Source organism: Neopelma chrysocephalum, unplaced genomic scaffold (assembly GCF_003984885.1).
Source record: "Neopelma chrysocephalum unplaced genomic scaffold, ASM398488v2 Primary Assembly neopelma1_23, whole genome shotgun sequence".
Classification (NCBI taxonomy): Eukaryota; Metazoa; Chordata; class Aves; order Passeriformes; family Pipridae; genus Neopelma; species Neopelma chrysocephalum.
Window position 1 is genome coordinate 6,836,355 of NW_020897691.1, and position 26,654 is coordinate 6,863,008.

General features: G+C 42.6%; 1 protein-coding gene across 2 annotated transcripts; it reads left to right on the forward strand.

Moving 5' to 3' along the window:
* Positions 1 to 28: 28 nt before the first annotated feature.
* Positions 29 to 19,206, forward strand: URB2 (URB2 ribosome biogenesis homolog). Of its 2 annotated transcripts, XM_027685649.1 has the most exons (10): positions 29 to 103; positions 293 to 458; positions 1,657 to 1,833; positions 3,534 to 6,918; positions 8,737 to 8,897; positions 10,105 to 10,215; positions 11,091 to 11,333; positions 12,939 to 13,029; positions 14,662 to 14,801; positions 18,473 to 19,206. In XM_027685649.1, the coding sequence occupies exons 2-10, from the start codon at positions 333 to 335 to the stop codon at positions 18,668 to 18,670; spliced, it is 4,632 nt and encodes a 1,543-aa protein (XP_027541450.1). In that variant the 5' UTR covers positions 29 to 103; positions 293 to 332; the 3' UTR covers positions 18,671 to 19,206. The 2 variants fall into 2 exon arrangements, with proteins under 2 accessions (XP_027541450.1, XP_027541458.1); XM_027685657.1 differs by lacking the exon at positions 10,105 to 10,215.
* The last annotated feature ends 7,448 nt before the right edge of the window (positions 19,207 to 26,654 follow it).

Genomic DNA, 26,654 nt, shown 5'->3' on the forward strand with positions numbered 1-26,654 from the left:
GCGGCTTGGCGGGACCGGGGGCCGGCGGGACGGACCTGCCGGACCGAGAGGGTGCGGAGCGGCCGGCGAGGGCCCGGCGAGGGCCCTGCGAGGGGAGGGAAAGGCAAGTGCGAGCAGGGGGCTGGTGCGGGTGAAGTGGGCGCTGGGCAGCCGGGGCGGGGGGCGGGCTGGTAGTTGTGGCGGCGGCTGGGCCCCGAGCGGCGCCACGTGTGTGGGTGCGTGGGTGGGTACCGGGGTGCGGGGCCGCCTCTGCCCACCTTACCGCCTTCTCCTGGCTCCGCATTTCTTCCAGTGGCGTGTCTGTCTGTCCGCCTGTCCCACGTGCCCCCGCCATGGCCGCGATCTATTCCGGCATTTACTTGAAGCTGAAAAGCGCCAAGACTTCTTGGGAGGACAAACTCAAGCTGGCTCGTTTCGCGTGGATTTCTCACCAGTGCTTCCTGCCTAATAAGGAGCAAGTGAGTACTTTTTTAATGGTAGACAGTGAAAGAAGAAACCCCGATAGCGAATTGCTGCTGGGGATGAATCAATTCATAAAACCCAGATCTAGCTTTTGATCATAGACAGTAGTGCAAATATAGCTCTGATTTGCGATTGTGGGCAGCTCTTGATTTCTCTGTGGTTATATGAAATGTGTTTTATAACGTCATCTTTCAAGTAGCTTCAGCAAAAAGACCTGCATTAGTGCAGGATGAAAGAGGCTTTTGCATAGAGAGAGTGGTCTGTGTGTTCTGTCTCCCGGAAAGATGAGAAATCGTTGTCTTCAGAGTTGTCATTGCCACTGATTATTACATCCAGTACAGGACACTCCAAAGTCAGATGCTTCTGGTCATAGTTAAGAACAAGAAGTTCAGAGTGGGAGAACTGACTGTAGTTAGATGTGTGGTCTCTGGTGCTCTGAACTTACGCGTGAGCAAAGAGCACACAGTGGATTCTTGGGGTTCACCTTGTAAGGTAATTTGGTGTTCTCTTCATGGAACCCACCCTGTCCCCTTAAGCCTTTTGTTTTGACTCTGTTTACCGAAGGTCTGTGCGGTATTCCTCAAGTGAAGGATGTATTGTCCTGCTCCTCCAGCCCTGGTAGTATTATGGGGTCTAGGGTTTGCACTGTCTGAGACCTGCGTTTTGGGTTCTTGTTATTTCAGTTACATAGAGTATTAAACCTAGCTACATACTATCCTTTTGGTTTTATATCAGTAATTTAAATTATAGGTTTCAACCTTTTCCATTTTGCACACATCTAAATTCCTAGGCCTGAATTTCTAGATGGTGAATTCAGACATATGAAGAGAAGGATGTGAACAGAATAGCAATTGTCAGGAAGTGAAAACCCTCTGATTCTCTAAGCTTTGATTGAAAAGACTACACTTGCTAACTGGTATCACTTGTCAGAATTATGCCCTGATGAAAGGGCCGTAGGATGTTGACTCCTGAAAGTTATTTTGGAGTGGTGCAGGGGAGCACAGGATCAACATTAGGTTTAGAATGAAAGCTCTCACGAATTGAAAGCTACAGGGGTAGACTTCTCTGCTCGTTCAGAGCCTGTTATGCTTGGAAGTAGCACAGTTCTCAAGACACAAACGCTGTAGCTGTGAAAAGGTACTACTTTTGTTTTTGTATGGGGGTTATTAAAGGTTACTTCCCTTCTGTTAACAGGTATTACTCGATTGGGTAAGCCATACATTGGTTTCAAATTACAACAAAAAACTGGAACTGGACGATGAAGTTGTTGAGAAACTCTGGACATACCTAGACAATGTTATCCATAGTAGAAGACTACAGGATCTCCTAAAGAGTGGGAAAACAATTGGTCTCAGTTTTTCAATTGCACAGGTAACTAAAACTGTGAATATTTGGTAATATACTGGGTAGCAGTGTGTATCCTCTACAATACATGACTCTTCCTCACAGTTTCAGATGTTACTTGAAATATATAATAGTTAATCTGATGGCTTGCAGGGCCTGTACTAAAAGTTCCTCTATTTCTGTCCTGCAATACAGTTTTATATTAGTGCAGCACTAAGGCTAAAAATGGCAGAGCGTCCTGATAATTATCTTTCTCTCTGTCTTAACTTCTTCAGACTAGCAGAGTGAACTGCTTCAAGTATTTAAATAGATAAATAAAGGCTCAGTTTCATATGTTGCTCTCCTATATTACTTACTGCTTGTAATACCATTCTGCTTGGGAGTTTAGGGAGAGACAGATTTTCTCTCACTGTGGGGCTCATCATGTGTTTGGCTTGAGTATTTGTGCACTGTGATGTGTTGTTCAGCAGACCCTGTAGCTTCTTATGATGACTCTGAATAGTGGTGGCACCGAATCATTATGCATCTTAATCACATAATTATTTTAGCCTCAGCTGAAAGTGAATGGGGGTGACTTCAGTTACAGTTTAGCACTGAACCAAACACTTACTTATTTTTTTGCTTTTTGGTTAAAGAAATAGCAGAATTAGTGAATGGCTGCAAAAGCAGTGAAAATAACTGGAAAAGGACCCTTTTAGTTGTGATCAGGTTGAAATGAAGTGAGAGAAGATTGTCTTTACCTGCAGAAATTGAATTGTGAAGTACAGAGAAATGGTTGGATGAAATCTGTGCTTCAGAGATGTTATGCAGAAAGTGTGCCAAATTTAAACATGGTCTGGGTATGAAAACCTGGTTTCTGGTTGAAGATTAGATCAGAGGTACAGGACAGGGTTCCCTAAAGGCCAAGGACAGAGGTGTTAGAGGGTCCAGTCGAAAGAATTTATTGATCTGTTCTAGTCCAGTGGGGTTTCAGCTGAGGAGATGAACCATCCACAATAAGGTCTAAGGAGGCAGGTGAGTTTTTTAACTGAAATAGACACAGATTTGTAAATTGCTACTGAATTGGTTTACAGACAAGATTATCTGGAGGTGAGAAAAGGGAGCAAATAAAAAGGGGATCAAAGGAGAAAACAATAGGGAAATCAACACAAAGTTTGAAAAAAGGAAGAGAAATGCAAGTTTGAGTAAACATTATTTTTTTAGAACTCTGTATCCCCCAAAGGGAAAAGAGAACAGTCCTTTGCATTCCAGACATCAGGACAGGAAATTCTCTTTTTAAAATATAAAGATGATATTTAGTCATGGACATTCTTACTAAATAAGCTACCTGGATCAGAGGGAGGACCTGTATTGTGTGTGGATTATTTGTTTTTTGTTTGGAGCATAATTTTGGGAACTATTCAAGAAGGCCAGAAATTTATCCTTACTCCATTTCTGCAGGATCAACTATAAGAACCAGTATGCATAGTCTTATGCTGTTGCCAGTAGCAGACATACCGAGTGAGGGCTTCCTCCCTCATCTGGTGCTGCAAACAAATGTAGGGACAGCAGAGCTTCTGGTTTGGAACTTGCGATGTGAGAGGCCCAGGAGCAGCTGTTGGCAAGTCCCTGGTGCTTCTTTGTTGAAGCCAGAGCTCATGGAAGGTGTTGTTGGTTCCTTATGATCTTTGTATGCAAAATTGACTGGTTTTTTGGTTTTGTTTTTGTCTCTTTTTTCCCAACTTTAGGTCATAAACGAAAGGTTGTCAGAGGCCTGTTCTCAAAAAACACAGCAGAACATTGGCACAGTGCTGAACTGCTCCAGTGGCATCCTTTCTACTCCTTCACTGTCCATCATTTACACAGCAAAGTGTGAGCTTTTGGTTGATCTCCTCAGCAAGCTGTGCAAGCTGGCATGTCAGCAGCTGTCTTCTGACGACACTGTGGGCTGTCAGTTGTTCAGCGTCCTCCAGCTTACCTTTGCTCAGTACCTCCTGATCCAGAGGCAGCAAACCAACCCAAATCGTGTGTTTGGGCAAGTGACAGGTCACTTGCTCCAGCCATGTCTGCTCCTGAGGCACTTGCTGACTGTGAGGGGGTGGACACAAGCAGATGATAACCATGTGCGTCAGCACCTGAGCAGGGAAATACGAAACCAAATAGAAACTTTGCTGCAGACTGGGTTGTTCCAGGCTGAGCTTTTCTCATCCTACAAAGAGGAGCTGCTGCCAGAACAGGAAGTCCAGGAGAAGAAGAAAGGAGCTTTTAAAAGTCTTTTGCTACCAGTCAACACAGTGCAGACCAATCTGGGCAGTGACTTTTGTGAACCTGCTCTCCATGGAGCAGTTGTGGCTGGTTCTGTATCCCTGCTATATAAGCTCTTTCTGGACTCGTACTGTAAGGCAGAAAACCACCTTGTGTGTTTCCACATGTTCAGCAGGCTTTTTGGCTGTCTCAGGCTCTCTGACCTACGACAGGGAGGGAGGGAAAATATGCTGTCACCTGTGGACTGGAGCACAGAGCTGCTTGCTTTGGAGCAGCTTCTGAGCTTGGTGCTCAGCAGCGATATCTATAATGTCGCCAGTGACCGTATCCGGCACAAGGAGGTGCAGTTTGGGTTTTATCGCGAGCTGGCGCAGATGTTGCTGACACACTCCCAGGCTTCCATCCCTGCCTGGTTCAGGTGTCTCAAACTCTTGATATCATTAAACCACCTTATAGTAGACCCGGACCTGGATGACTTAGTGTCGTCAGCTTGGATTGATGCTGAGGCCTCTGAGCCACGTATGAAGAAGCCCCAGGAGACTCTCATCAACACCGTGTTTCAGACTTACTCTAAGCTGCGACAGTTCCCACGGCTCTTTGAGGAGGTGCTGACAGTCATTTGCCGTCCAGCTGTTGATGAACTGAGGCCACCCATCTTCTCTGCTGGCCTGACAGTAAAGCTTCGTGAGTGCCTCCTTGAAATTCCACCCAACCAGATTCTGGACATTTTGTGTCTCTTTGTGGAGAAATGCCAGACCCTTATCATTCCTGCAGTTGAAGGGTCAACTGACATGGCCTTGAAGCTGATGGCAGTGTGCTCGGTGCTGCATGCTTTTCTGTTCAACATGAGGAGCCTAGATGATGTCACTCCTTCCCCTGTGGTGCTTCGCACTCAGAATCTGCTGGCAAAGATACAGAAGGGAATAATTCAGCCACTGATGGAGCTGCTGCAGGCTCCTAGAAGAGAGGAAGAGAAGTCAGACCTTTGGCTAAGAAAGGCCAGTGACACTACTCTCCTCCTTGTTTACACTTGGGTTGAGGTAGACACTCTGTTTGGTGTTAGCTGCAGTAAATATGTGTCTCCAACAGCCAAAATTGCTGGTGCTGTTACTGAACCTGCTGCAAGGCAGGGGCATTTCAGCATTTCAGCTTTCCTCCCTGGTTTGAGGGAACAGTCTTGGGAGAGAGTCATGGAAATTGCAAATAGTTTTGCCTCCCCTAGTAAATATTGCTTAGAACTTCTCACACTTCAGAAGATGAAGATGATCTTAATGCAGACCAAAGCTGACCTACAGGCCTTGCAGCATGCTGCAGCTTTCATCCTGGAGTCTGGGAGGTCCACCATGAGCAGAGGAGAGTCTGAACCGTGGGATGGAGATATCAATGTGATAAGTGATCTTACTTACCCCACAGCACACTGGCACCTCGTCGTGTCCAACCTGACTATCCTGTTGCCGTATATTTCCTTAAAAGATGTAGAGTATGTTGCAGATGTGCTTCTAGAGACATTAATGCTGGCCAAAGCTCAGGAGGCTGCCATGGACCAGGAACCTTCCATCAGCACTGAAAAGATATCTCTTGGCTTGATGCACAGCTCCTTTCTTCCAGAAATGAAGATCCTACACTGTGCTTTTCTGACCAGACTTATTATTAAGTTTTCTATGATGCTGCCCACTGCTACCAGGGATCCGGTAGGTCTGCCACTTCAGCAGCTGTTTGCAAGTAATATCCCTTGGCATGAAGAAATCCTGTCTCCTTGCAAAACTCTTGACCTGTTGGAAGTACCATCAGAAAACAAACTGCTGAAGGATGAGCTCAGCTGGTCTTGGAAAACACTGGAGAAAGTTGCCCAATCTATAGTATCGTTAGCAAAAAGTGGCTGCCCTGTCACCCTGAAAGAAAGTCAGCTAGAAGGCTGCCTGGGTTTGCTAGACATTTTTTCTCTTCTGAGACTAGACAGTTTTCTTCCCTCTGACTGTACTCGGTGTTTTCTGGTGCTGCTGTCCCTGCTAGCAAATACCAGGGCTAGTGTCTCTTGCAGCAAATTGTTACTGCTGAAGTTTTTAAGTACTTGCCTCCACCTCCTGAGGTGCCTGCAAGCTGGCAGGAATGCCAACTCTGTTTTTAAGGTGTTACATGCCAGTGATGTTCTTGAGGCTGTCATGACCTCCCAGTTTACAGCGAGCAAATTCTTCTCTGATGTTTTGACTGTTCCTCTTTGGGCACAGTATCTCCAGGAAGTCCAAGCTTTTCTGGAAGACTTTCTTCAGATGGTAATTGAAAGACGACAAAGTGTGAGGCTCAACTTGGAAAAGTTCATATCTTTCCTGGTAAGCTGCAAGCCAGACACCAGTGCAGCGAAAAGCAAAGACCGGAAAAACTGGAATCCTGCAGCTGAGCAGTTACGGCTCATGGCATTCACCACACTGTGTCACGTTGTCACGCTCTACCTTCAGCAGCTACCAGAAAAGAAACTGCATTCTGCAGATGTGCTGTCTGCTCTGTTGGAGCCCGTAGTTCTGCAGATGGTCAGAACTGTTGAACATGGTCTTCAGAGTAACACCCCAAACCAGCTTTTGCCTGTAGCATTCATACCATCTGTCACTACTCTCCTCAAAGCAGATCTGAGCCATCCTGTCAGGAGGGGCTGGCAGAAGGAGCCCAGTGGGTTTTTGGAGCAACCTCGTATTAAACTGTACCAAGAGTTTTACTCTCAGATACTGAGAGAGCTGCCCTGTGCAGGACATAATCTGCAGTTCCTTCAGCCTGCATTACAGTTCCTAATGGTCTTCTGCTCAGTGCCAGAGCTGTATCCTGGAAAAGAAACTGCGGTCATGGTTGGTTTTGCCATAAAAAAGCTTCTCTCTGGTATGAAAACTCACTTTCTCCAGTTCCTTTGCCAATTTTGCAGTGCAGAGGTGAATTAAAAGATATTTAGCAAAGCATACAGCTTTTTGAAAAGTCTATATTTGTTTACTTGTGCTAAAGCAGCAGGCTGTCCTTTTATAAATGCATAACAGGAAGCTTTACAAGGAGGCGATGTTGTGGTACATGGACCATAGCCACCATCTAATTTGATCATGATCTTCTGAAAGATGTAAGCATCTTAATAAAGTTCAGGTCCTGAGTTACTCATCCCTGTAGAGCATTTTGACAGTAACTGGAACACGGTAACACTTCTGGATGTAGGGCTGAAGATGCAGTGTCCTACTTGTGTAGTCAATATAGTAGACACCACTGAAGCAGCTGATGTGCCCCAGGTCAGATCAGAAATGTCCTATCTGGGGATCTTGGAGGATCTTACAGTAAAATACTCATCTACTTTGGTAGTTGAGGTTATAGAATAGTGGAAGTTACCTAACTGTTACGGATTCTGAATGCTCATAATTCTGACAAAGTCTGTGGGAGATTGGCAGGTTCTGTCCCTTTATCCTCATTAAATAAAGAGCCAGGGCTAGAAATGACATGAAAAACCTCTTCTGCCGGCTGTGGGAGCTAATGACTCCTTTATAGTGTCTCTTTCAGAAAGAGAGCTGAACACAGCACATGTGTAACTGTTCTCTTTGACTTCTTCAAACTGTCGGAATTTGTCCGACTTGTTACTGCCATGCTCTAGTGCAGTGGTCTCCAAACGTTTTTGATTGTGCATACCTATCATTAAAATAAAGATTGAGCATGCAGCCTCAATATATATTTACTTATAAATTATATACACATGCAGCTCTAATAGTATACTATGTACATTACAAAACATACACATAGAAAGAGTATAAAAAGCATGAGACAAAGATGAAATAAACACTATTTTTAATGCTTTATTAAAGATACTTTATTTATAATTCCTACATCCCAGTGAATTGTCTCATAGACACCCTGAGGGAGTGCACCCTACTGGAGAGGCTACTGTTCAAGTGAACTACAGTCATGATCTCAGTGTTTATATTGGCATTAAGTAGTTAAGAACAGAGCACAGCTTTCCATGGAATGGAGATGAGGATGTGTCGACTCTTGTAATTTTTCTGCTGATTTTTCTCTGTCTCATTCTGTGCCTCATATTATTAGTGTAAGATTGGTAAAGTTCTTTAGCTTGGAGACATAATGAATCACTGCAAAAAGCTGTAATAATTTCCATTGAATAAGTAAAGTATTCAGTAAAATGAAATATTAATTCCTGTTGAAGAAGATTTTTGGCATTGCCACAGATCCTGTGGATACTTGCAGAACTAAAGAACAAGCCGTCAAAATCAGTTGAACTATGAGCTAGTCTGAGACTGTCTATGTAGTAGTAATTGAGTAAGTGGGGAGTGTGAGTTAGGATCAGCAGGGGCCTAACTTTGTCAGCTTAATGTTTTTGTGATTTGTAATGGATTTCTGGCCACCATCTAGTAAAGCCCTGCGGCTTGTTTAGCCTGCTCCCTTGGCTTGTGCACCTGCGTTAGTGTGGATTTCTGTATTACTGAAGGCTTTTTTATTGGAATGATGGCTGCTCTGTGAACCCGAGGGTAGGAAATACTTGAGATCAGCAAGTCATTGCACTAGTGGGGAGAGAGGTAAAGTGGGGAGCCCTCTGTGAATCTGAGTGTTAAAAAGGTACCCAGAGAGCTGTTTTATTTTCAATTTGCCCTATTCTTACCTGTGGAAGTCTATGTGTTGGGAATTGATTTCTTTTGTCTCTTGAATATGCAGATCCTGCAATTACAACCCAGGTGATCCAAAGCATGGAGATGGAGCTGACAGAGGTGCTTGTCCAGCTGCTGGGAAACTGCTCTGCTGAGGAGTTTTATGCCATAATGAGGCTGGTGCTACAGGGACTCGAATTGAGGAATGTTTGGCAACAGAAGGCTAAAGTAAGGCACGAGCTTACTGTGTTGTCAACTTCCTTCTTCAGTGTGCTGTACCTTGAAAAAAAATTGTTGGCTGAATGACATTTGATAAATATTTTTTCCTCTTCCTGCTTTATGTTCAGTGATCAGGACATATTAATTTATATGGTAAGGGCTTGGTGACTGCTGAAATATGTTATGGATTTGAATTGAGGGAGGTGGAAAGATCATGGAAACCTACTTGAAAAATTTTCTGTCCAGTTTAAGGACTCCACAGTCTTAATTCCATGTATTGTCAACAGAAATCACACAGCTGTGATGTTACAGGCCATGCTGAAAGCTCTTTTCTACTTTCTGCTCCAAGCTCTTGCACAACAGATACTAGCAGTCAGTGTTTGTCTGTGGATCTTCTTAACAAGATTAAAGGCATTTTTAGAAATGCTGGCATTTTTAAGTAAAACCAAAACTACCCCTATGCTTTTGTTAGTTGTCTCTCTAAACACTACTCAATAATAATCAGATACCACTCAGTAGCTTTATAAACTCGGTGCCTTTCTTCAGAGCAGCTTAAGCAGCAATGGTGACTTGTGAAACACTTTCGGCAAAAATGCCAGCTGTATGCTCTGTAGAAAGCTCAGTGACTTGAGAATGAAACCTGGATTATACCTGGGGGGTTATCTGGCTCTGTCTTATTTGTCAGAAAGAGACACAAATATGCCGCTTCAATTCTTGATGTATCTTTTTCAAAGTGTATCTGGAATTTCGGTACTGTGCATATAATTCCTGCCACCTGAGTATAGCTTGCAATATGCTTCTTTTATCAGTCTGTATAAACAACTAGCAAGTAAAAAAAGCCCTGCTGCCAAATGCAATGTTCTTAGTGTATAGTAGACTGGTATCCCTGTATTCCCTCTGCCTCCCTCTGTTATCTAGTGGCAGTTGTATGAGAAGGCTTTCATTTCCTAAAAATCACGTAAGCCTTTTTATACAGCAAGTTAATTCCGAAATAAATGTGCCATGAAGTACATTTGGGCCAGTGCTGCTCAGCATATTGAATTTTGTTGAACTGCTGTTTACTTCACAATTTCCAAAGAGATGTACTGGTGGGAGGACTTTCATGTGTCAAGGCTCTGGTAATGCTCAAAAGTGCCACTGGCCTTGAAAAGGCTCTTCTGTGCTTAAAAGGAGCCAGTGCGCCTAGTACCAGTGACTGATCCTCTGCTTTCTGCAGGAAGTATTGTCAGCTGTTACCCTAACTAAGTTGTTGCTTAACTGCCCATTAAGTGGAGACAAAGTGAAAGCTTTCTGGTTTACCAGCCCACAGATAATCACAGCTCTAGCGGTAAGTATCTCTTCATTGTAACTTAATTACCTATCCCTTTGTTAGAGTCTGTAGCGGTTACATCTATCGTGCACGGAGGCATACAAGAACAAAAACATTGTGGATACTGAAGAAATCCATACCTCCGCCTCCCTCAAGTAAATCTCCTCCTGTAAGTGCAGTGTGTAGGTCATTAACTTCTTATACACAGTAATTTATGGAACTGCACCATGTAATATGGAGCTTGGGAGAAACTTTTTAAGACTGCAGAGTAGACAGTCTGAGTGTCTTGAACTTCTTCCTGTCCAAAGGAGAAGGTAACTGTCAGCCACGTGTTGCAGCAGAAGCCAACAGCAACAAAACAAAATAAAGAAGTGCTCATACAAAAAGAAAATTCACTGAATTATGAAAGGGAAACTTGACGGAAAGTAATCAAACCCAAGTTTCCTGTCTTTCATTTGTACAGCATATAAACCTAGTGATGCGGGTTTTTCTCCTCTTGTGGTGATGATGTTTCTAGACCAGAATTTATCAGAGGTTGGCTCTGCAATGCATGGGAATCATAAGCATGCAGTGTCTGCCCTTTTTTGATAGGTCTGCATGCTTGTAAAGGACTAAACTGCATCAGTACATTTGTTTAAGGAGGTGCAAAGAGGTGCTAGTTGTCAAGTTACAATTCCAGTTACACAGCAGTGTTGATTTGAAGTGCATCACAGGCATCCTCACCTAGGGTGCAGTTGGATGAAAATGGCTCAGGTGCAGGAGTCTGCCTGCCAGTCCAGCTTGCACCAGTCTAGTTACTTTGGCTCCAGTCAGAGCATTACGGTTCTCTGATGTTCGAACCCTGATGATAGGTGGCTAGTGTTCTCCTCCTTATCTGTTTCTCCTTCTTGTAGATGCAAACCAAAGAGGCCTGTCAGGACCCATCACTGATTTCCATCATAGTTGTACCTATTCTAGAGACTGTAGCAGCTCTGCTAAGGCAAGGAGAAGGGGTTCTTGTGAATCCACATCATGTGTCATTGGCATTCAGCATTCTCTTAACAATCCCTCTGGATCATCTGAAATTAGAAGACTATCGTGGTGTCTTCCTGGGAGTCCATGAAGTGCTCTTCTCTATTGTGCAGTGTCATCCAAAGGTATGTCTGTGAGGGGATGGGAGGAGGGGAAAAAGGTGTGGTATCAGAGAAAAAAGGTGTGGTATCAGTTTGGCCTGACTTTCTTGCCAAGTCCAAGCTGTCCCCTCCCCACTCCCACTCTTTCAAGTGAGGAAAAGAAAATGAACCACAGAAAAACCAAAAGAAGCCCGAACGAAATGGGATTATATCAAAAATATATATTTACATATATTTACAATTATATACAATTTGAATATATTGTACACACAATAGGGAGCTCCCGAGGGGAAAAAGGGAAAAGGGAGGGGGAAAACAGGGATAAAAAACCCCCAAAACAAATATCCTCCAAATATACACCGTTAATAGAGAGCTAGTGAATAAATAAAAAAAAACGAATTAAATACTTCCCTGAATGAGACAGCAGAACCCTGCGAAGCACCAACCAACTCCCCCATGCCTCCCGGAGGGACCGGAGATAATGGCATGTCTAAGCAGGCGGGCCTTGGCCCATACAAGCAAAGACTGTCTGCAGAGAGACCTGTCGTCTTCAGCCACCAGAAGAGAGAAGAGCGCGAGCTCTCTCGTCTGTGCCTTATTTATATGTTGTGTTACACTAAAGGATGATATGGAATACTTCCTTAGATTTCTGACCCCTGTTGCTATGGAAGGCCTAAAAAATCCAAAAGCCAACCCACTACAGGTATAAAGAACAAACATAACAGTGATAAGAATTTTTTTAATAGTTGTTTTGAAATATTTTGTCCTGATAGTATAAAAATACATTGTACCACTTCTTATTTAAAAGGCTGGGAATCTCAAAATCACATAATGTCAATCACTCTTCTGCTTTGCTTGTGCCTGCATTGTTCTTTGGCAGTGCATTTCTTATCAGCATCTAACGATGTATAAGAATAAAACTTCCTTTTTCTATGATTGGTTTCTAGAAGCACAAATGGCTCAGGATCTGGGACCTCATTCTCACTGGAGGTCAAGATTCTGCAGTCCTCTGAAAACAGGGCTTAGATGCTGTTGAAGGTGGTGACCTTCAAATGTTATACCATCCTGGTATTCTTGTCAGCCTTCTGCCATGGGAAAGGGAAGATGTGCCAGGAGTTGCACGGGGATGGAGATACTCCTACATGGAACATGTAGGCAGAGATGAAAAAAAAAGGAAAGGGGCCTCACGCATTTGTATTAGGACTGAGAGTGAGGAAAGTTAAAGATGGGGAAATGGCACATTGTAAAAGCAAGGCAGTATGCATTGCTAAAATGCCCTTACAAAAACCCTGTGGTAGAAAGCTGCCTATCCAGGCTGTTTTCACACAGTGATCTGTAGTGTTACTGGAACCCATGTTCTGTCAATCTGTCTGGCTATGCAGGTTCTCTACCAGCAAGGACAAATGCCCTAGACATTAGACTGTTCAATCAAATGCTGCTTTGGAGAGATGAAGTAACTCTAATATGATGTTGCTATTTATATTTGATTATGGCTAGGAATGCGATCCTACTTCTGGATTCTCATGTGCTAAACACTCTGTGGGTGCAGAGTGAAAAGATAGTGTCTACCTCTACTCTCTCACTCCCTTTACTATGTAATCTGATGGGTTTATTTCATGTCTTTTGCAGGTGCTGTTGAAAGCAGCACCATCTTTTCTGAACAGTTTCCATCGTCTGGTTGTTTCTGTCATGCATGAAGGACGTCAGAAAGGAGACAGAGGTACTGTATTTTTTCCACCTTTATGATACATATATACACTGTAATTTTATGTTTTCTGGACTGGGAGATGCCAAACAGGGCACATCAGAATCAAAGTCCTCAAAACCTAGCTGTGGCGTTGAAACTGTTAGCCCTGTCCGTCCTTTTTTTTAAAATTGAGGATGAGCTTTGTGGTGTCATGGACTTATGAAGAAAACTGGGGCTCCTGTGGAACTGCATGCCGGCAGTACTGCTTTTGGTGAATAAGTTATTCTTCACTGACTGGCTGGCAAGTAGACAGGAACCAGTAAGGCTTGCTGGGCCCAGTTTCTGCTCTTCTGATCAACCCCTGTGCCTGAAAGCATGATGGCTGTGAACTCTGGTGATGCATGCTAATATTTGTGAGTTATAATCCCAAATCGATCCTACTAAATGGAGTTTCTTAAGACTGCAACTATGTTTACTACAGACCTGAATTGTCACCATTTTGTGCTAAGTATAAAGCCAGAACATTATACATATCTGAAGCATCACTTGGGGTTAGATGATATATCTGTATGGTTAAGGATTTAGAATTAATGTAGTTAAATATCCCAAAAGGAAGGCAAAAAAAAAAAAAGACTTATTACTGAAAGTTATTAAAGTAGCCAAGTCAAAGATGTTCACAGTGATTTAGGTAATCATTCTGTGCTTTATACTGGTCAGGACACAAATACCCTGCCATTAATAGTGGTGAGTTTTTGAGACAAGTTGACTTCATGGCCTGAAACTGATTCTATCCTGGCTTTCCACTGGTGTCCTGCAACCTATGCCACATTCAGATTTATCTCAGCTGATATGTTGCCCACAGTTGTGGGCAAATGTAAGTGTATGTATTTGTCATGGACGAATATAGTAGCAAAGGTTTAGTGATAAAGGAAAAAGTATGTTAAACTGGTGCCAAACTTTGAGAATTTGCTTGCTTCTGCAGTATGTTTGCATAAGGCAAGGATCACAGGAAATTTACAGATATGCAGCATTGTCAAGTTGAAAAACGTGCCGTTTATCTTTGCAGGATTTTTCTGTTTTTGTAAGAGATAACATGAAAGTAATTTCTGGATTTCCCTTCTCCCTTATTTGTGTTGACTCTCTTCATTCACTGCCTACTGAGTAAATTCTCAGCTGATCTCACCAGTCTCACTTTAAATATCTCCAGTGGTGTGGCTTCTGCTGCTGTATGCCACGTAATAGATCTCATCAGAAAACTTTCTTAATATGCTCTTTCTAAGAGATGTCTTCTGATTTTCTGTAGGTAGAGAATATAATTTTCCTGTCTCCTTTTCTCTCCTCCACAGTGCTAGTTGGGACTGAATCATGGACAGGACCATAACTGCTGCTTTTAGCACTTCAACATCTATAAAAAAATTTTTGCCTTGCAGTGCACATAGACTTAAAATCAGTGTGCTCTTACAAAATAGCCATTTTTGAGAGATGTGTATTGTGTGTTGTAGGAGGCCTTGCAGCTGTGGCTTCATAAGAAAAGAAGATAAAATGGCAAGCTGTCGTTGGCCTCATGTAGTTCAAGAATCATAGAAGAGTGGGTGATTCTTCAAGGGTTTTTTTCGAGTGTTTTTAAGCCTCAAATGCCAGGCTGCATCTCACTTTCTGTTTTAGGCAACACAGATGAGTTTGAAGTTATACTGCAATGTGCACACTTGGTGGAACGGATGTATACTCATATTGCTGCAGAAATGGAGGACTTTACTGTGTTTTCTGCTTTCATGGTGGCTCAGTATGTGACTGAACTGCAGAAGGTATGTTCTCATCCATCTTGAAAATGCCATAGTGTTGTGCTGGCTTTGGCGTTCCTGTTCCAAAGGCAACTGTGTTAAATTTTGTAAAATTTGTGAAGTTACAAAAGTTGCTATGGTTCATGGAGATACGGGTTTGATCCAGACTGTTATTTTGAGCAAGAGTTCCTGAGAATCTTTCTTACCAAACTCCTGAAAACTTTCTAAAGGTGTGGACTGTGGGAGTTTTTTAAGGTTAAACAATGCAATGCCTAGTCACAGAACTGCTTTGGATGTTGCTCTTTCTTCATAGAATCATAGAATGGCTTGGGTTGAAAGGCTGAAAGATGACCTTTAAGGGTCATCTAGTCTAAACCTCCTACAGTGAGCAGGGACATCTTCAACTAGATCAGGTTGCTCAGAGCCCCATCCAATTTGGCTTTGAATGTTTCCAGGGGTGAGGTATCCACTACCTCTCTGGGCTGCCTGTTCCAGAATTTAACTGTGGCTTCTTTATACATCTGGTAGTTAAATTCACTTTCCAGTTAGTCTTATTTGTGCAGGATTGATAGCAGTTAGGGGCCCATCTGACAAAGTAATGGTGGAAAATTCTCGTGGAAAATATCTTTTAATCTGATCTAAGTGAATGGAAAAAATGTTACCAAGCCAAGGATTGTTAGCTTTTCGGTAATTCTCCTTCTATACCAAAGCTATCACTGCAATTCTTACTGAAAGCAACTACTACTGCTACTATGGATGCCGGAGCCAGGTCAGTAGTTCCTCACATCCAGACCTAAGTTCAGCTTGTAATTTTCTTCAGCCTGGTGGATTTAGATTTCACCAGGGTTTGAATGCTGCTTGTGGCGCAAGTACCTGCAAATTGATTATTTGTGGCTTCAGCCTGGGCATGGGCTGAAATACAGAAAGGAATATTAGTCTTTGTTTTTAGGCCCTCTTGCAAAAAATATATTCCAACTGGTGCTATGTTTCTGAAGGATTATGGTGTAACCAGTGTAACTAACCATAAAGGTTATTACAGAAGTTAAACTTGTTTGCCTTTGTTATTGCTTATCTTTTTTCCAAGGTTTGGGAGCAAAACAATTGAAGATGTCAGTTTTTAGCTATGTTATTTAGTGTTCCTGATAAGTTGGTTATTGTTTGCATAGTGAACATGGTAGTTTAGCAAAGGGGGAAATTGCTGTTAAGACTACTACTGCTCTCCTTAACCATCTCTGAACTATGTAATCTGTTCATCGAGTGTACGTCAAATGACCTTTTTAAGTTGAAAGGACACTTGCCTCAGTATTAACAGGAGTACAAAGTCTCATGAGAGTTCTAGGAAAGTTCTGTGCAATACTTTCATTGGGAAATGGAAAGCGATGGATGATAGGTGAAACCACAGATCAGTAATGTATGCAGTGGAACCTTTGGGCGTGTAAAGGGGAATTGGTGTAGTGAGCCACCAGATGCTGTGACAAAGGAGTGTTTTCTGTCTGACAGAGTAGATAGATCACAAGTAGGTGATGATTTATTGATGATATATATTATTTGCTCATTAGACTGGTGAGAATTGATGAATATCAGAGGAAGGGGAAGCCTCAGCATGCCTGTCTTAAGTGGGGCATTTACACATCTTTCATGTTGCTCTGCAGAGGGAGAGAAAAACTCCTTCAACTATTCATGTCTTCTGAGACCGGATCTGTGGCTTTCTGCTTGTGATCTGCAGACCCTGGGGGGTCCATCAAAGATAACTGAGAAGACATGTTTGTAGATTTAAGTCTCTATATGGGCATCTTCACACTTACTGGAACCCTTTTAAGGGTCTGCAAACCAGAACTGATGAACGCTACTGGCCTAAATCGTCACTTACTCCTAAAGTGGTTGTGTAACGGCTCCCTCAGTGCTTCCTCTTTATACCATGAATTATTTTGTATTAATCTAGAAAGATTCCTTGCTGGAGTGGGTGGCACCTCTTTCATACTGTTGACAGTGCTTTTCGCTTGTTGCCTATGAGCTGTTGCTTAATTCAGCAATAGTGAAATACCTCTTCACGCATTTAATGTCTCACATCAAGAGCTCTGTAATGCTTGACAAATTGGTTGTGCTAACTATATAGACCATAAACCTCTTACAAGTATAATTAACTGCCAACCAGTAGTGGCAGCTGTTTAAATCTTTAGCTCTGCTTCCCATGGTGTTATTGGTGTTTATAGGAAACTGCAAAGTGAGAATGGCCCAAATAAGGCATGGATCCAGATGAATTTGTGATCTGAGGGATGCAGTTCCATTAACTGCAGCTCTGAGGTAGCTATGTATCCCAAGTGGGCCATCTGGTCCATATTGTCAATAGCTGTGGGTTTTCATGTCCTTTTTCTCTGCAGTCGTTTCTCTGCCCTGGGAGGGGAGAGCCCAGCCTAGTGCATTCACTGGGAGCTGTGATGCTCAACTGTTCTCTTACTTTAATGCATGGTGTAGGGAGAAATAACATCTGTTATAAACCAACCAATTGATCAACTGACAGAGAAGCAAAAAAAATTACAATCATTTGGGTTGCAAACTCTTCAGGGTCATAGATCCAAAGAAAGGCTTATGTGCCTTAATGCCTGCTGTGTGTTTTTCCTAGCTATGTTAGTGGGTCTAATAAAATATATTAGCTGTTCCACATTTAAGGCAGAAAGAGAGCAGGAGCCTGTCACAGTGATTAGGAGTGCACTTCATTAGCAGAAAGTTTATTAGTTGCCTAAGGAAGAAAGAACCCTGAATTTTAATGACAACTTTTTATGTAATTTTCATTAGGCCTGGAGTGAAGAGGCTTACATCTGGAGGCATAAAGCTAATTTTGGGATTCAGCAAAGATAAGACATGGTTCTGCAGCAAAAATAACGTGATTATGCCAGAGGCCAGCACTGTCTCAGGCAGTGAAGTATTTAGGAAGTGATTTGTGAGCACAGGACAAATTTCAATTAGCCTGGAGCACCAGAGGACTCCAGAGTCAGCACTGATGTTCCTGGTTTTAGTGGCAGTTCTGCTGGTTGTGGGGTTGAGCAGGGGTGATGTCAGGAGCAGGGCACAGAATCTTGAGTCATTTTTTGTATTCCTTCAACTTTCTGCATGACTTCAGACAAGATGCCTGATTCCCAGTGTTAAAACAGATGAAGGAAATGTACATCTCCTGAGCTTTTGGAAAGCTTCTTTTATTAAGGCTTGTACATTGAAGTCTTCAGATAAAAATTATTAGATAAGTATCAAATTATTAAGTGATAAGTTAAAATTGTTTGACTACCCAATGTAAATGATAGGGCAGCCTAAAGGAAGTGCTCATTTGAAACTGAGACTTAGTAGCATACAGCCTGTATGAGACATACAGAATCTACTGAAATGTGTAATCCAGGGCAAGTATTGTAGGGTTTTTTAATTTTGATTCCAGGATGATTAGTGTCTTTGCCTCTGCAGCAATGTGTATAGTAGTACTCTCGTAGATTTTATTGCAAGGGCTGTGCTTGTTCTGCAAAACATGTTTGCAAAAACCAGGAAAATACTGCACAAGTCAAAATCTTGGATTTTATCTAAGGTGGTGTTCCAGATGGTCTGATGCACTGAATAAATTGTTGTCAGCATTTAGTATATACTGACTGGAAATGGTGTTTTCTTGCCTTTTTTGTCTTCAAGTTTAATGCAATTTGTTCTTCTTATAGGTGACTTTGCACCCAGCTGTGAAGACACATCTCACAGAAGGAATATATCACATCCTTGACCTTTGCATTGAACGGGACATCAAATTCTTAAATGCATCATTACCAGCAGGTGTAAGGGAGGTCTTTAAGGATCTGTATAATGATTACAACCACTACCACAAAGCAAAAAAGCAGGGGGAGGAAAAGTACACTGCATGATGAATCCTGTCTGGTGCTGCATGACCAGTTATGAATTGACATTGCAGCGCTGAGAACATCCTCAGCTGCTGTTTGGTTTGGGATGACTAGTGAGACTGAATCTGAAGAGGGTCATAAACATTGCCTTTATGTCTATACAGCCAGCCTTCATAATGAGGAAGAGGGTATGGGGAGGGAGGATGTGCTGTTTGGGCTGGTCCTGCTGTGTGCCACAAGTGGCAGAACTGCTGTGCCTGTGCTGGCGCCCAATGAACTCTCTGGTAGCGTTGGGGAACTCACTGCTCTTTGGCAGCAGATGGCAGGCTTCAGCCTTTGGCACATCACGGTGGAAGCAATAGTCTGGTGTAAAAGCCAGTGAGGGATATAACCCTGCTTTCACTTACATGGTAAACAGAATTAAAGCAGTTAAAGTGCTTAATTTTGTACCCTGTTATTTTACATTTTGTTACTGAAGAAATCTGTGAGTGTTACACAGCTGTGCAGTAGATTACTGTGCAAAACTATGGAAATAACAGTAAAAAATATGAAAGTTTGTATCTCTTTGCATCATTGGTTTTACTTTCGAACCCAGCCCTGGGCAACCTGATCTGACCTATTGAATTTCTTTCCCAAATGTATTATCCTGTGATCTCATGATAATCAAAAAGACTGACTACTTAGAGGTCTGGTTGATTTACTGTCATTAAGCAATTACACTTAGTCATCTGAGCTGTGATCCCTGTGAAGGTACATTTTTAGTTTGTGACAAATGCTAATTACTGTTGTTACTATCTGAGACCTTTTTGGTCTAAGCTGAGCCTTGTTGCTTTGCATTCACTCTAGGTTAAGAGCAAGCCCTAGACTTATTGCAGCTCAGCTGACAATAATTTAATAAGCTGTAGTAAACTAATCACATTTGAGCCTTTAAGAAGCTTTATCAAATAGCTCCCTTTCATTAGCTAAACTACAGAAATTTTTTTGCTTGAAAATGATAGAGACTGAAGATCTAAATTTCTGTATGAGTGGTAAAACAGTCTTCACACGTACATGGAGCTGGTAGAAAGAGCTCAGTACTCTCACATGATTATCTGCTTTAATCTATAGGTAGGGGGTGGGCAGGGGAAGACTGGAATTTGGCTTACCACTTTTACTGGGTCCATCTGCCTCATGGCAAGGTCCAAAGGATGAAGTTTGTCTGGGGCAGGAAATTCCACATGGGTCAGATGAGGGAGGCGAGGAAGGCTGGCTAAACTTCATCCTTTGGACTGAAAATGACTCTCCTCATCCTGAAAAAGCATCTTGGAGAGCTTTGATACTGTGCAAGCACTACTCAGAAGTAGTAATAGTGGTATGTTATCAACACTGTTCTACCCACAAATGCAAACCACAGCACCTTCTGGGCTGCCACAAAGCAAGTTAACTCCATCCAAACTGGACCCTGTGCACCACTGTGCCACTTCTGTATTTTATTTCAGAGCTGAAAAGCTGATGTGGGCCAGTGATGGGAGGGGCAGTTACTGCTGCCCCACCAGGCAGTGGGACAGTGACGTAGGTCCCACAAAGGAAACATGTATGAGCTGGGGGCAGCCAAATGAGCACCAAAGTGGAGAGTTCTCCAAGGTGAAGACAATTAATACGTCAGTTAAGTGAAGGAAGGTTATGAACCCTGGGGGAGGATATGGAAAGAACAGTAAGAACAGTGAAAAAATGAGCTAGGTTTGGAGTGGGGGAGGAAGGAAGTGAGGTAGCATCTCTGGTGTGTAAGTGTCAAGGCTCCCCTGATGTAGCCATATGGTTGCAAGCCACACACATAGCTCAGAAGCTTCTGAGTGCAGACCACAGAGTAAATAACATCTTAGCCATCGCTTTAAAGAAGGTAAACTAGTTGAGTTGAGATGAGTTTTATTGCATTAATGCTAATTTTTTAAATGTTACCAATTTTAACTTCTTGGTTTGGAAATGAAAACCTGACTTACATGAGCAGGGGTGATGGAAATAACAAATTCCTACTATAAAAAGGGTACAGTGCTTGAATGAATGAAAACTTGAAACCCTGTCACAGTTAAACCTTTATTTCAAACGTGCTGTGTGACTGCCACTTATCCCACAGCCCTCCTCCTTCTCCAGGCAAAGCAGAAGAGTTCTGAAGCACAAAGCAGCGTTTCTGTGTAGAAGTGACAAAGGGGTTAAAAAGAAGACTGTATTTCATTTGCTAATCCCAGGTCTTTGTCCAAAGACTGCTCCGGAGGTTTTTTTAGCAAGAATAAATTAAGTCACTGGCAGAGGACCACCTGCTGAGAAAGCCAGCTTTGTGTTCCTGAGTGCACTCCCAGTGAGTGCAGTGTTCCTCTGCTGTCACACGATGGGGCCATCCTGCAAGGGTATAAAGCACCATCTGAAATCAGTTTTGGAGCCCTTCCTCATATGCTGGGTTAGTCTGTGAGCTTTGAACATCACGAAGGTAAAGGGTTTGGAAGAAGCACTGTCTCAGGGATAAAGGACAGGATCGCGACCTTTGTTTAGTTTGAGCATTAGCTTTGTGTAAGTGAACTTAAAAGCCTTACAGGCTTCTGCAACAGTTACTCTTGGCCAGATTTCCAACTGTTGATGCAGCGCCTCTCTTGTGAGGGCTTTTCTTGCTGCTGCACGAACAGAAATGCCTCCTGTAGGCAGAGCTCACAGGCTGGGATTATCAGGGTCCTGCTGGCTGTGCCACTGGCTCAGCCTGTGACTGTGTGTGGTGTCTGTTACTCGTGCATGGGCAGTGCCCAAGTCTGCTGTGCCAAAACTAGCTCAAATATCAAGTAAGAAACAGGAAGGGCAAGAAGGACAGTCAAGACCAAAAAAGGTCGCTCTGGGTTTATTTACTCCTTATTTTGTGTAACTGCTGTGAAAATCAGCTGATTTTTCTACTTACCTGGGGCTTGATGCTTGATTTATCTTCTTGTCGTGTATAGAAATGTCAAAAAACATGATGGTGTAATATGGTAGAAATCGTTTTGCTAGTTTAGAAAGTTATTCTTCCTGTTCATACCTGCTGGGAGGAGACAATGTACCGAGTACTTTCCTTTGCGTTTGAAATGGATCAGAAAGCTCCTATTTGTTTACTTCTTGATGCAGCTCTGGGGCTTCTGGATAAGGGAAGACTCCTTCCAAAGCTTCCTTTATGGGTTAAAACATAATAATATGGATAATGGAGTACTTTGAGAGATTTCTTTACCATTATTTACTGTTCCATTAAATGTCTGCAGTGATAATAGTTTGCTGATAATACCAAACTGAGTGGGGAAGTGAACACTTGCCAACCTGCAAGAAGACGTGGATCGGCTGGAAGAGTGGACTGACAAAAATCTTGTGAAGTTCAACAAGGACAAGCATAAGATCTTGCACCTGGGAAAACATAATCCAGGAGTGCAGCACAGGCTGGGATGTGTCTGTCTGGGGTGCAGCCCTGTGGAAAGGGACCTGGGCGTCGCAATGAACAACAAGCTCAGTATGAGTGAACAGAAGTGCTGCTGTGGCAAAGAAAGCCAATGGGATGCACAATCCCATCAAGGGCATCACTAGCAGAGGTACAGAAGTCATTATCCCACTCTACTCGGTGCTTCTCAGGCCACACCTGGAATACTGTGTTCAGTTTTGGTCCCTGCTATGCAAAAAAGATGTGGACAGGCTGGAAAGGGTCCAAGGAAGGGCCACAACAATGATCAAAGGACTGGGAAGCTTTCCAAGGGAGGAAAGGCTGAGAGAACTTTGTTCAGCTTTGAGAAAAGAAGCTTTGGGGGGAGAACTTATCACTGTGTTCCTGTATTTAAAGGGTAGCTAGAAAGAAGATGAAACTCCTTTTTTACAAGGATTCACATAAAAAAGACAAAGGGTAATGGTAGAAGTTACTCCTAGGGACATTCTGATTGGACACTAGGAAAATTTTTCACAGTGAGAACAATTGGCCATTGGAGTAATCTCCTTGGGGAAGCAATGGGTTTGTCAACGTTGGACAATTTTTTAATATTTTTTTTCCCAGCAAAATTACTGCTTCAGTTTTTTCAATGAGAAACCTACAAAAGTGCCATTGTATCATTGCTGGCAGTGCTGACATTTGATGCTGAATGATCAGTGACATATCCTGCAAGAGGTTAAAGTTTCCAAAAAGGAAGATGCTCCTTTTTTCTTATTGTACCTATTGTGTAATGTTTATGTCACAGGCAAGTGGAAGTGAAACCTGACTTGCTATGGAGCAGTACTGATTTGTAGTCACATATGTTGTTTTGGTTTTTTAAATATGAAAGGAGGTTTTTTGTTCTTTAATTGACTTTGAAGTCTGGAAAATTTGTGAAAGAAGGTGTGTCCCTGTGATCTTCTCAAAGCTTTTAGTCTAGGACAGCCCTCTAGCAAACTCATTGACTGTTCTTTGAGAGAATTTGGGAAGAATAAATAAATGCACCCCAAGTGCCCAAGCTGTATTGTTAACCTTTCCTTCCAAAGAAGGATGCTGACATTTTGTACCTATTTCTAAAGATGGTAACAAATGAAAATGACAAAATCTGTTATGTCTTTTTAGCCATCATTTAATGCAAGCATAGAGTGGCAAGAGGTACAGGCCTGCAATGACTTTCCACTGGTGGCTGTTTGGTCCTTTCTAGGTGTAGAGTTGTTTATGTCAGGAGAGTGTTGTTTTGACATGTGGTTCTGAGGGTTCTCTCTTAGGATTGATGTAGATCAATGTCTGCCCCAAAGCAGTTGTCATTATTTTGATTACTTTTTGTAGATGTTGGATTCAGAATTGCTTCTTGAAAGAAGTTCCACAGATGATCTGCTCTGAGCTAGACATCTTCTTTTGGAGGCTGCTGCAGAGCCTAGGCCCTCTTTTTCCAGCTAGGAAGTCAGTTCTTCCCCACAACGAGAGGACAGGAATGTTTCTGCTGATAGGTGGAAGAGAGGATTTGGAAAGCAAATAAAGAGTAAAAGGAGAGAAAAACTGGGGACAGGTCCCTTGTTAATTCATCCATCTGAGTCTGCTGTTAGGTTCAGGAACCCCTACTTTTATTTCTACAGCCGCCACTTGAGGGATTGGTTCTCCAGGCTTTTACAGAGCTGTGCTGGGACTGCTCAGGAGTGTGCACAAAGCTGACACATTGCTGTCCTAAGGATGATGACGATGGACTGCTTCTGCTGTAGGAAGGGAGAGAAGAAAAAGAGCAGAAATGGAGGTCTGGGATGCAGCCAGACTATTTCCAGGGCTCCTTGCTGGTGAGATGACTTTGTTAATTATTTGATTTTGGGCATCAGCAGCTTACTGAAAGCAAAAGCAGTTTTGAAAACCAGGCCGTCCCTGATTTTCAGTGCATCTTAAACACACATTGCTTTATCTGATGTGCTGCAAGCACCTAGAAACCTCTCTGGGTGATGGGCCACCATGTGTGCAGCAGAGTGAACTGTGAGCAGGCACTCGCTGTCCTAACACACTGCCAGGTGTGAGAGACGGTGGGTGGGAGAAGAAACAACATTGTAGGAAGAAGTGATTGATTTGTGTTTAGTTTTTCACTCCAGTTTTAGAGCAGGACGTGGGAGTTCCCTCCAGTAACCTCAGGGAAAAGTATTCTTGGGTTTGGGGTTTGTTAATGTCCCAGGAAAAGAAAGGAAGAGTAAACCATGTTACAAAAAAAATCAAACTTTCTTGTTGGGTCACAAGCAGACGAATCCATAAAAGACAATTTGGTCAATACTGCCACCAGTAAATTATGTGGTCAGCGCAAACAAAGCCTCAGCTTTATCAGAGAGTGTATTAGCTCATGGAGGGAAGACTGATTTATTACTCTTCATCCAGTAATTGTCAGCCCATAATCCCCTGGTGGGAAAGTGGCTATGCTTATCACTTGAGGAGAGACACCAGAACAAACATATGCTGATTTTAGACTGGAAAAAAACACTGCCACTTGAGCACAGCTGGTCTGTCCGAGTGCAAGTGGCTGCTGCTTGTTCCTGTTCTCAAGGCTCAGGAGTGCAGCTGATTTTGAGCACCCAATGGCTGGGAGTAAAGCTCGGGGCATCTGCTGGGGGTCACCTGTGGCTTTGTTTGCTGAGCACTTACATTTTTTGGCCTTTGACACCTACAGGAGTCTTCCCTGTAAGGGATCTGTCCAGTTTGCAGAATGTTTAATGCTCTACGGGTACCTGAGTGAACTGAGATTTTTTTTTTTTAACAGCTACAGAGGTGAGTGATACAACATTGCTTTGTTGATTCACAGTATCCCCAGCGATAACCAGAAAATACATTGACTGACAGCATAATTTCTGCCCCTTTTGTCTTCTCACCAGATATACGTGAAACTTGCTATTGTTTAATGTGCATTTTACTTTCTTTTCTAGGATTTCTTGAGATTGTTCAATGTTTTTAGGAGACAGCTATGCAAATGTGAGCTGCTAGTACCTGATTTCTTCAGACTGAAATTTAAAACATGTTCATGAAAGTTTTCATAACCTAAGCCCATAATACTGAGAGCCTGCAGTATGTGCCTCCTGGTACCATATGCAAAGGAAGTGGGACTAAGAAGCCTGTTATTAGCAGCTCGTATTTTGTTTGTACAGTGACATCTAAGAGACTTTCTAAGTAACTTATTTTCCCTTGCTGTAAAGAAAGATTTCTTACTGCAGCAAGAGGTAAATCTATTCTTCAGATCTCAGCCTGTGCTGTATTGTCTTGACAAGGAGAAACCTGGGGAGGTGAAATACTTTTGTTCCCGAGCCATGGAAACTTCACCATCTGGAAACTTCTTTTGACCCACATGCCCTTTCCTTGCAATAGTACTACTCCTCTGTTCCTGGTTTTGGAGGACAATATGTGGCTGTGTTGTCTGAATACAGGCAGTATCTGGAAGGTAATTTAACCTCTGCATCCAGACCTAGGGTGTTGAGGAGTAGTTGTGGTATGGGCATCTTTTTGCCTGCCACACTGTAGCAGTGGTAATGTTTAGAATTAGCTTCTGCATATGATTCCTAGGGACTTTGGAGGGCAGAAACTTGTCCTTAGAGCTCCCAGCACTTTTCATCTTCAAAGTGGATTATAATTATTAATACATTAATTAGGCATTCTCCCCTTCCATCCTGCTAACAAGGTTTATTAAGCTGAATGTATTTATCTTCTACAAGCAATTGAATGAATAATTTTCCTAATAACTTTAATAGCAAAGACATGAAAGGGAACAGGGATGATGAGAACAGAAGACCAAGGCAAATAAAGCTTTGCTATGAAAGGTGTGAAACAACTTCATTCTAGGTGTAACTCCACCTACCCCTGCAATTCCCAGCTGAAAGCTGTGCAGCCTTTCTTGCTTCCGTCTCCCCTAACCTACATGGAATTGCACATCTATGTAACATTTATGCTAGCACACACACAAATGCAAAAAAAGGAGGTCATAGATGACTTGGATCTGCAGGAAAGGAGAACATGAAAATAGCTTGCAGTTGCAAGGTGGAAAAAGCCTATATGAATGTTTGACTTTTACATATGCTTATGTCTTACGTGGTTTTATGAGAACCAATATAATCTAGCAGATTGTTTCACAGTGGGTAGGTTGCAGGGGTGGAGAAAGGTCATGGAACACTATGTCAGGGAGTTTAAGGTGTTGAAAACTGTCATCTAAAGCAAATGAAATCTTGCTTTCCTTCTCCATCTTTACCCTTCAAGCATTACCTGTCATGCCCTCAAAGTACACACAAATACACCATACAGATGCAGTTTTGATCGTACTCTCACAGTCAATGTTGGTGGAAGGACATAAAAGATTTTCTCTGAACAAGGACATGCCCCCAAAACAGTTCTGAGACTTGGTGACTTAGTGGCTGGGATGCTGCACCATGAATTTAGTGATTTTTGCAGTGCTCTGCAATTTGCCAAGTGATTTCACCTCTGTCTTCTTCCTGTCTTGTTTATTTAGATTCCCAAGCTTAAGACCAGGAGGGACTACTAGATCATCTTGCCAGACCTCTAGTGTATCACATCACA